This window comes from Brassica napus, chromosome C5 (genome assembly GCF_020379485.1).
Source record: "Brassica napus cultivar Da-Ae chromosome C5, Da-Ae, whole genome shotgun sequence".
Lineage (NCBI taxonomy): Eukaryota > Viridiplantae > Streptophyta > Magnoliopsida > Brassicales > Brassicaceae > Brassica > Brassica napus.
The window spans coordinates 35,541,050-35,552,400 of NC_063448.1; the positions used below are offsets into that span (position 1 = coordinate 35,541,050).

Below are 11,351 nucleotides of genomic sequence, written 5' to 3' on the forward strand. Positions count from 1 at the left end.
CACAAATTCCTCACCACATTTCGCGATTCTGAACCAGCGATAAAGACGGCCAATTATGTAGGTCCCACCAAACAGAAAAAAGTGACAACGTGGACACTTCTAGGAGAGACTAAATTCTCCCATTATAATATATATATATATATATATATAGAAGATTATGTAAGTCTCACCAAATAGAAAAAAATGACTACGTGAACTTCCAGAAGATAGATTAAATTCTCTTATTATAATATAGATTTACAAAAGTCAACTATTTTTTATTCTAGCGTGTGTTAGGAATTTTTGTGTAGGATCTTTGTGAGTACCACAGAACGATGGACAAGCTTTGTATTTTGTATGAATTTGGAGAGAATAAGACTTGAAAGATGTTTTATTAGATAGAACATGATGGAACTACAATGTATTGAGTAAGAACCCTAGCTCTAGCCGCCTACCTTTAATCTCTAAGTCTTGAAGTGTCGATCCCTTGTTCTAGGGTTTGGGCTCCCCTTATATAGTCGTCTGTAGGTCAGTCTTGGTCAGCTAATAGGGTTTAACTCTTCCATATTCGAAAATATGGAAGGATCCCCTTATCGGATTTTTTCCATTTCTCGGAGGAAGGGGGCGGTCCCTGGGACCGGACCCGGAATTCTTCATAGTGGGGACCTGAGGTGTCTCCTAGCAGGGACCCAGAGGCCGGTGTCCTGCATGGGGTCTGGAGGAATTCAATACCTGAGTATTTTTCCCCAACAGTTTGCCCCTTATTTCTCAATTTCGTCATCGAACTCGGGGAATAACTTGTGCACTCAAGTCAACTGGAGTTGCTCATTCTCAGCAGGCTTCCCCTAGGCAGGACATCACTCCAGTAATCCTGCTATCCCAGGTTCCTCTCAGGCCGGAGCCATACTCTGAACCTGGGGGAGGACCGGTTCCCTTGTAGTTGACCGGGATCTGGCGGCGTTGACTCTAGTCGAAGGTGGCGAAGCTCGGGGCTTTTAGCGGTGCCTTGGAGATGATGGAGCCTGGAGCTATGATGATTTTCGAAGAGGAAGCCTGAGCATTTGAGTGCGATGTGTGGAGGCAGGTTCGAAGCTAGCACAAGATTTCGTTGGAGGTTCTGGATGCTTCGAAGGATACTTAACTCAAATCTTCTTTTAAGAGGTACATATCATTTTTATCTTTCTGTGAAATTTCCCTTTTTAGGGAGGATTTCCTTTCTCCTGCGAGGACCGAGTTTCGTTTTTTAATGCTGGTCGTTTATGCCAAGGATTCTCTGAGATATTTGGAAACATCCTTGTTTCCTTTTCCGGCTCTACGAGGAGGGGTGATCCTGATGTATATAAGGGCTCGTGATATCTCCTAATCTGCCTCAATCCATCTCCAGCGCTGATTTTCGGACGAGAAAGATGAATTCCGAACTGCTCGCGTTTCCGTCCTCACTAGTGGGTGGTTGTTCAAGGCCACATCGTCTTTTCACCGATCCTTTCCCATATCCTATTCCTTCTTGGGTAGATGTTCCAGAAGCTGATAGTGAGGCGGTCCCTATGGCGCTCCTGAGACGGCGTAGCTCCTGAGACGGCGTTGCTCCTGTTTCTTTGATGATGGTCCCCGTTCTGAGATCCGAGAGGGAGACCATGCTGATATTCGGAGGAAGTATGTGATTCATCCTTCAGTGAGGATGAGGAATCCTTCAGTGGGGATGAAGAATCCTTTCGAGTTCGAGCGTGCTCCAGACGGAGGAGAGAGTGAGGTGGCTGTCTATGAGGCTTATCTAGAGGCGGGCTTCTGAGGCGGTATTCCTTCCCTTATAGCTGAAGTATCCTCTTACTTCGGTTTATGTCCCTCTCAACTTACCCCTTTGACTTGGAGAACTTTAATGGCTATTCAAGTGCTCGGGGAATTTCACAGGTTCTCTGTCGGAGTGAATGAGATTCTGTACTCCTACTATTTTGCCCCTCTGGTGAACAAAGCAAGGTTTTATCACCTCCAATCCCGCGATGGCGCTCCTTTAGTCGAGGAGCCTTCAAGGGGTATTAGGGGTAACTATCCCTTCGGGGATGGTTGGAACAACCGGTATGTGTTCGTGAAGATTCAAGGGCCATTCGGCTATCCTACGTCCTAGCGTACCGTCGGTAAGCTCTTCTCCTTTATTCGAGCCTTGAGTTTACTGTTCCTTTGGGACCTCATACTTATTGATGCTTGGTTTTTGACATCAGATGTATCTCGTCCGGTATCCTTTGCTGGAGAAGCAGTAGCGAAGCTTATAATGGGAGTTCCCCGGCGATTCCGATGGGTGACTTTTCTGGTGAGCAAGGAGGCCTTGCGTCATAGCCGTGTTTGGGGTAAGCCTTTCCTCCTCAGTTTTCATCTGATAGGATTCCGTCATAGCCTCCAGGGAATGTGGTGAGGCTCTCGGTGTCAGCCGTCTATGACGAGCACCATAAGGCTAAAACACGGAAAATGCGTCCGTTTTATACCCCTCGCCAAGATTGGTGAGGGCTGCTTCGTCGGTTAATGGTTTATCCTCCACCTCATCAACTGGTGCTCAAGCTGCATCTAATCATGACCCACTGGTAGATGCTCACCAGAGGTTGATTGGCGAGGTGTTCTTTCTCCGTAGCCAGGTGAATGACATGATGGCCTGTCGGGATCTATTGGTTCAGCTGGTGAGGGCATCATCCAAATGGGATCTCATGAGGGAAAGGCTGGAGAAGCTGGTAGAGCACTGGATCCTAAAGAAGAGTATCGCCGACATCTATTCCTGTCCGGGGGGATCGACTAGCAGTCGGGGAGTTTTTCCTGGGTCGCCACCCCGAATTCTGTTGTGGGGTCGCGATTCTCGGAGGAGCCTTCTTTCTGAATGATTTTTCCTTGTTTTTGTTTTTGAAACTCTGAATTTTGTCGAATCTGTTTGTTCGAATAATGGCTCTTTGTAGCCCCTTTTTATTTTTGGAATAATGGCTCTTCGTAATTGTTGGGGAAACTCCAGACCCCAGGCAGGACACCGGCCTCTGGGTCCCCGCTAAGAGGAACCCCGGTTCCCCGCTATGGAGTTCTCCGGGTCCGGTCCCGAGACCGCCCCCTTCCCCCGGGGAAAGGAAAACTTCCGATAAGGAGAACCTTCCATATTTTCGAATATGGAAGAGTTTTTGTTTTTGAAACTCTGAATTTTGTTGAATCTGTTTGTTCGAATAATGGCTCTTTGTAGCCCCTTTTTATTTTTGGAATAATGGCTCTTCGTAATTGTTGGGGAAACTCCAGATCCCAGGCAGGACACCGGCCTCTGGGTCCCCGCTAAGAGGAACCCCGGTTCCCCGCTATGGAGTTCTCCGGGTCCGGTCCCGAGACCGCCCCCTTCCCCCGGGGAAAGGAAAACTTCCGATAAGGAGAACCTTCCATATTTTCGAATATGGAAGAGTTTAACCTACTCCAACCGACTAAGGCCCGCCTTGAGAAGACTATATAAAGGGAACCTAAACCCTAGAGCAAGGGATCGACACTTCGAGACTTAGAGATTAAAGCTAGGCGGCTAGAACTAGGGTTTATACACCAATCATTGTAGTTCTGGCTTGTTTTATCTAATAAAACATCTCTTCAAGTCTATCTCTCTCAAACACATACGAAATCAATACAAACACTAGCCTTGTCCATCGTTCCGTGTACTCACAAAGATCCTACACAAAACTCCCCTAACAGTTTGGTGCTAGAAGGAGGGGGTAATCTAAACTACGTGATAATGGCGGTGGACGAGCAGGATGAGCTACCTGAAGCTACCTAGAGAGAAGCTGAACTCCAAAGGTAAATCGATGATCTGCAAGGTCAAGTAACCGGGTTGCATAGAAATCGGGAAGATACCAATCCCGAGCTTTCCTCGGAGTTCCAGATCCTAAAGGAGAAGCTCAACGAACACTCTAAGCAACTTGAGCAGAGCGCTGAGAAGCTTAGCCAGCTCGAATAGGAGAATCTTACCCTCCGAGACGAGAACCAAGCCCTCAACACGACAAATAACAAGAAGCATCGATTCCAGACTCAAATTCGCCCCATGCCGACTCTGGAGACACCTAACTCTGGGACATGCGCGAATCTCCCAACTACGGCGCCAGGAGGAGACGCATCAACGCGTGAAAAGGCTAAGGATGCTCAGACCTACGACGTGGAAGACAGCAAATCGGAGCCCGAACCCGATAAAGAAGCACCTGACGGAGCAGCAAGAGCGGAGTCTCCTATGATTGCTCACCTTCAGGATCTGGTCGGTCGCTACATAGCAATGAATCAACCGAGATTAGTGCAAGATTTCACCGAAAAGTTCTTCCTAGAAATAATCTTCACAAAGGTTATTTTTTGTAAAAACGTTCATGCTGATTTTTACGGATATTTGGATGTTAACTTCGTCGTGTCCGTTTTTGACTCCAACGTATTTCCGCAAGGGTTTCTTTACGAAAATTACTTTTGCGAGAAGTGTTTTTATTGCGGGAAATATTTCCCGGTGACTTTCAGATATTGATTCCGTCGTGATCGATTTTGACCCCAATAGTTCGCCCCCCAGCTCGTTAGAACCATGAGCTTCTAGCGTGAGGTTCTAGCGAGTGGCTTGGCAAGTTAGGCAAGTTAGGAAAGTTAGGCGGAATTAATGGTTGAAAAGGTCTGTGGTAAGTGGTCTTCTCGCTCTTCTATGAGTGGAACGCGATAAGATTGGGGCTGCGCCTTATGACGGCTGCCTACGTACCCTTGTTGAAGGGATTAAGCCTTTCGTAGTTCTTCTTTAAGGTTCTTATGACCTGTTTTCCAGCGAGCCCTTTACGGTCTAGTTTATATGTAGAGGTTATCAGGCATGTTGCTGCCGATGGCATTTTATATGGATGTAGAGGGAGAACTACGAGTTGTCATCTCGTAATCTAACTCTGTGTGAACTGCTATATCTGTGATCTGTTTCGAGAGTTTTCCGCAGTGGGTAAACTTGCGGGATTTCTGAAGACGCTCGAATATTGGCCAAGAGACAAATTTTGGGATCTCGTATCAGGGTGTTTGATACTATGCCTAGAGATGTTAGAGACCAGTGTGCTGGGTTTAGGGCAAGACCTAGGTCTAATCACGGCTTTAGGGGGTGCGATGACTACTTCGACTTACGTTTCCCGTATCGTTTTCGACCTGATTCCATCCCGCTTTAAAGTCTGCGTTATTTTCTTGGCTTACGTGACTTGTATGGTAGGAATCGAGCATCTCTTGTAAGCTGACCAAAATTTCAGATTTTTTTTATATAGCGCTATTACCCTTCTGCCGGGTGTACGAGAGCTATCTCTACGAGATGGCTAAGTCTGTTTAGGACGTTAAGAGTTTGTTGTGATCAGCAACAAATTTATCGGTAGATATTACCGTTTTTGAGTCTTCGCGAAGAATACGTGTTTGAGAAGATGTTAGTATGTATGACTGTTTGGTCTTCCAAGAAGGTGCCTTTATCGAGGAAGGTAATTTTGTCGAAAAATGGTTCTTCAGGCGTCTGCGACGTCTCGCAATGCTGAAGATTGATTTTTTCTTTCGTATGCCGCGTTTCGTGCTTGAAATGTTCACGGGCTTGAAGATGTTTCGCGATATTGCAAGGGTCTAGTCTTAGCCCTGCGTTTGAGAAACATTCTGGTTTGTCTATGAATGTTCGCAGCCAAAATTGTTGTTCTTGTTTGGATGCTAATGATTTGATTTGCGATAGAGGAATTAGGACTGAGGGGTCGCGTAAATTTGTCCATGGGAAGAAGCGTTTTCCTTCATAGTGCTTTGTGAAGTGTTGGCCTTCCGAGATCTATTTCGTGCATTTTTGAGGATGTTTCGTATACCTTTAGAAGCTTTGTTACAAATTTTTCCTTACATGCCGCGTATTATGGGTAAAACATAGCGGGCTTAAAGTGAATTGTGGGATGTATCGAACTTGGTTGATTGTCGACAAGTTTTGGTTTTCCGTTAACCGTTTGGTTGTTAGGATTGAGTTTCGTTACGAAGAATTTATCATATGATTTTCGACTGTGGGCTATACAATAATTATTCTCTTGGTAGTCACATGACGATTTTAGACAAATCGTAGATTGTCGTTTAGCCGTTAAGTGATGGAGCGATGGTTTCTCAAATAGTTTGGCTTGACGTGAAGGATGTGTTCAATCAGATAGCCAAGGATGTTATAGGTCAAGGATTAGACCATGGTACTTTAACATTTAAGGTCATGTTAGTTTACGATCGTCCTTAATGGGGATGGCAAATTCTGGTTTGGAGTTTTACTGGAAGGCGTAATTGACCGAGGGCCAAAGAGCGCTTGTCGAGATTGATAGGCCAAGTTTGCCAGAGTTATCCGTGTTAAGGTGGCTGATAGTCATAGAAAATGATTCTATGCTTTAGGTTTCAGTTATACGATGAGTGTTTCGTATAATGTTACCTATAGTATTATGATAATTGATTCGTTTTTGTCTGAGGAAGACATAGACTAAGAGGTTAGATACATAACCAGTGCGGAGTCAGTTGCGGGACGATTGCCTGCTCGGATACGACCGAGGGGAACGAAGCGCAGAAGCCAGTGAGCCGCATGGCTAAAATATGAGATCAATTAAATCGTAATGCGAAGAGATCTCTCTTTAGATTGGTCATCCAGAGTCAGATTTTACAGCTTTGTGTTTGCTATACAAATATACTTCTTCGTAAAACCAGTTATGTTTACTTTCAAAGTTTCTTCGTAAGACTTGGTCTGATTGTAAGAAGGATTTTTCGTGTAAGTAATGGGGACCGGTTTTACGAAGATTGTAAATCGGTGATATGTATACACATGTCAAAGTAGGGTTGTTTTTGCGGGTTTTACGAGAAACGTTTCTGCTGTGATTTCTGTTAGACTAATCCGTACCCCCCTCCTTCTAGCGCCAAACTGTGGGAACCGAAATTCGCACTGTCAATTTCTGTTTAAATAAGGATAGTTAGGAAAACCCTAATTTCCCAGAGGTCCCAGATATCTGCTAAACCACACGCCAATCAATCAAAACACGAAATAAAGACGAGAAAAATAGGAAATCGTAAAGAGAGCAAAATAGATCTTATTCCGAAATCGCGTTTGCGCGTTACAACAAGTTAAGAGCCTGGGCTACAAGAGCTGTCGGTGAGATTCCTTGTTCTAAAACCCTAAGACTACAAAATCTAATTGAGTCGCAGCTCGAATAACAAAAATGGAAAGTTGCCTAAAATCGCTCTTAGTGCTAAGTTTGCTATGGAAAAGTTCTCCTTTGTCCTCTCGCCTAGGACTCCTTATATACTCCCTCCAATGTGCTAAGTTTGAGCTTTCCTCTTCTACCCTTAAGCCGTTATAACTCAAATATGGAGATGTTCCATTTTTCTCGATCTTCATGATTATCTGCGGAAACTTAACATTTATCCGCGGAAACTTGATATTTATCTTTTCTTGGGGACTGGGTATAAACCACCATAGTATCTATGGGCTCATTCTTAAAGAATCGTAAGTGGGTTTCTAATCACGTTTTAGACCTATTTGGGCCGTCTTTTGACTCGAAACGTGTTGGGGTCAAAAACAATTATTTCGAAATCAACGGCTATGATTATTTCTTATTCACGGATTTCTTGCAAAACATTCACTGAAAGAAAGATCGGAAGTGAACAAACGAGCGAATCCCACACAAAGGCCACTCGCCGGAGAGCTGAACCGTCACGCGGGTCAGCTCGCCGGCGAGCTCAACCATCACGCCCGTCAGCTCGCCGGCGAGCTGAACCGCCGTGTGGTTGCACTCGCTCGGCGAGCTCAGCCATCGCACCGGTCAGCTCGCCGGCGAGCTGAACCGTCGCGTGGTTGTGTTCGCCGGCGAGTTCGGCCGTCACGCGAGGCGGCTCGCCCGGCGAGCTCGACTTGATCCCGGCCTGTCTGACTTACTTCGGCTCCCATATCTTCCGTATAGCTGTGATATCCGACCTTCGGGACCATATACTTCTCATTTTGTTTTGATTAAAGTTATTCTCGAAGTTTTATGACCAAAACCGAGAAATCGTATAAACGCCAAAAGGCCTAAGAACGGTCCGCAAGGATCCAGACTGGTGTAGAGGCCCATCTACGCTCTTAGAAGGGATTCGAGCCCATAAAAGTTATGATGGTTTTTTCTAACTCGCAGAAATACGATAAATGTAAAGATTCGAGGATAACTATCAAGATCGACGAAAAATGGAATATGTCCGAAAGAGATAGACTTGGGCCCGAAGGAGAAGGATGGGTCACCGACCTAGAACGACTATATAAGGAGAGCAGGAGCAGAAGAAAAAGGATCCGAGAATTTAGACTTAGAGAACTCCTGCTAGCTTAGAGAACTTAGGGCTTAGGTGGTTAGACTAGCACGGCAAGGCTTAGGACGTCTTGACCGCCTCTTGTCCTGTTGTTCCGATAGTTAGCATATCTCTACTCCTCTCGGAGAAAATCTTGTATTCATACTATTCAATTAAACGCCTCTGAGCGATTATCTATCTTTTTATCATTCTAAAGTGATTACGCAGAGAGTTCAGACCTTCAAGGAAAAACGGGTTCACTCGGTTTTCCTCCATTATTATTTATTATAATCGACGGTGTGAATTTCGGTTCCCACAGTTTGGCGCTAAAAGGAGGGGGGGGGGGGTTTGATGAATTCTCTAACTAAAAAATCACTAAACGATAAAAGACACAGGATGTCCGCTTCAGCAGCTAACGATGTCGTTTCTTTCAAGGACCGGGCAACGGCCGATCAGGCCAAACCCCACAACGATCTCCTTCTCATCGAGCTGACGTTCCAGGACATCGACGTAGCGAGAGTGGGTCGACACCGGATGCTCGGCCAATATTATCTACAAAAGCACCCTCGAAAGAATGGAGATCGATCTGTGCGCCATTACGGAAAGACCCGGCCTGATATTCAGACTCTCGGGAAATGCTACTATGACTCTCAGCTTGATCGACCTCGTTGTTAAAGCCGGGAGCGTCACCAAAGTCACAGAATTATTAGTCATCGACCGCCCAACATCGTACAACGCGATCGTCGGTACTCCATGGCTGAATTCCATGCGAGCGATCCCTTCGACATTCCATCTGTGCCTTAAGTTTCCAACCCCTCGTGGAGTCGAAACTATACAAGGAGACTGCATGATGTCGCAAGTATGTTTCGCCGCCGAGTTAAAAAGAAAGAACTTGGCAATCGAAACGCCCCGGAACGAGACTCGGAAGTCTTCTGGCAATCTCAAAGGGCCGAAGCCCTAGAAGGGAAGCGCGAACCGACTTGTGAACCGGTAATTTCGATTAGCCTCGACGAATCCTCTCCGGAACGATGCGTCGAAATTGGAGCCAACCTTCGCGAGCCACTAAAGACAGAGCTCATCGCCTGTCTCAAAAAGAACCTCAATGCGTTCGCTTGGGCCGCAGAAGACATGCCAGGGATCGATATCGGCATAACATGTCATGAGCTTAACATCGATCCGACTTACAGACCTCTCAAACAAAAAAGGCGGAAGCTAGGACCGGAGCGTGCCACCGCGGTAAATGAGGAAGTCGAAACGGGAAGTCCTAAGGCTAACCGGAAGAGTCGCGGCCTTGAACCGTTTCATCTCACGCTCGACGGATAAGTGTCTTCCTTTCTACGACACGCTGAAAGAGAATAAGAAGTTCGAATGGTCGGAGGAATGTGAGAAAGCTTTCCAACAGCTAAAACGTTACCTAGCCACTCCTCCCGTCCTCGCAAAACCATTGGAGGCAGAACCCTTGTTCTTGTACATCGCAGTCTCCACAACAGCGGTAAGCGGCGTTTTGATTAGAGAGGAACGCGGTGAGCAAAAACCAATCTTCTACATAAGCAAAACGTTACTGGACGCTGAGACTCGGTATCCCCTGATGGAGAAACTAGCATTCGCAGTTGTGACATCGGCAAGGAAACTCCGGCCGTACTTTCAGTCGCATACCATAATAATCCTCACCACCTTCCCCCTGCGAACGATCTTGCACAGTCCGAGTCAGTCAGGACGACTCGCAAAATGGGCAATCAAACTAAGCGAGTACGACGTGGAGTACAGCCCAAGAACCTGCGCAAAATCTCAAGTACTAGCAGACTTCTTGATAGAATTGCCCAAGGGGGATATAACAAACACGGAACCGGACTCAACCTGGATCCTTCACGTCGACGGATCATCGTCCAAACAAGGATCCGGGATCGGAATCCGGCTCACGTCTCCGACCGGCGAAGTCTTGGAACAATTGTTCCGATTGGAATTCCATGCGTCGAACAACGTGGCCGAATATGAAGCACTCGTTGCAGGATTACGATTAGCCCTTGGGCTTAAGATCCGCAACATTCACGCTTACTATGACTCTCAGTTAGTCGCACATCAGTACAGTGGAGAATACGAAGCGAGGGACGAAAGAATGGATGCATATCTAAAACTCATCCAAGACCTCTCCCGAGACTTCAACCACTTCGCCCTCACTAGGATTCCTCGCTCGGAAAACACTCAGGCGGATGCCTTGGCCGCACTCACATCAAGTTCGGATTCTGGACTAAGACGAATAATCCCCGTCGAGTTCATCGAACACCCAAGCATCGAACCACCAGTGGTCGCCAATCTGATTCGAGCACAAATCAAAAATGCGGAGGAAGTCAAAGACCCACCAGAAGAAAACGTGGATCAGTCGGAATACGGCTGCGACAGCCCATGGCTAGAGCCAATCCGAGCATACATAATCAACGGAACGCTTCCCACTGAGAAATGGGCGGCCCGTAAAATCAAGACCCAAGCCGCGCGATATGTAACGGTTGAAGGAGAAATCTACAAATGGAGATTCTCTGGCTCACTCATGACCTGCGCCGAAGGCGAAAAAGCAAGAAGAGTAATGGAGGAGGTTCATTCCGGGTCATGTGGGAACCACTCCGGCGGAAGATCTCTCGCCGTAAAAATAAAACGCCATGGTTATTACTGGCCAAGTATGATCAAGGACTGCGAGAAATTCGCACGAAAGTGCGAAAAGTGCCAAAGGCACGCGCCGACAATCCATCAACCCGCGGAAGTCCTCTCGTCCATCTCGTCTCCGTATCCCTTCATGCGATGGTCCATGGATATCGCCAGGCCATTACACAACTCGAAGCAGAAATGATTCCTCCTGGTCCTCACGGATTTCTTCTCAGAGTGGGTAGAGGCAGATTCCTACGCAAGTATCAAAGACGTACAAGTCAAGAACTTCGTATGGAAGAACATCATCACCAGACACGGGGTCCCTTACGAAATCGTGATAGACAACGGATCTCAGTTCATCTCTACCCGATTCGAAGCATTCTGCGAGAAGTGGAAGATACGACAGACCAATTCGACTCCCAGATATCCGCAGTGCAATG

The 11,351-nt window shown here is 46.5% G+C and overlaps 1 protein-coding gene across 1 annotated transcript; it reads left to right on the forward strand.

Moving 5' to 3' along the window:
• The first annotated feature begins 9,511 nt into the window (after positions 1-9,511).
• LOC111211456 lies at positions 9,512-11,113 on the forward strand. The gene has a single exon (XM_022712551.1). The coding sequence runs from the start codon at positions 9,512-9,514 to the stop codon at positions 11,111-11,113; it is 1,602 nt and encodes a 533-aa protein (XP_022568272.1).
• Positions 11,114-11,351: the final 238 nt, after the last annotated feature.

Excerpts from the sequence above, each read along its gene's own strand:
- LOC111211456 (XM_022712551.1), top strand. The coding sequence starts at position 9,512 with ATGAGGAAGTCGAAACGGGAAGTCCTAAGGCTAACCGGAAGAGTCGCG.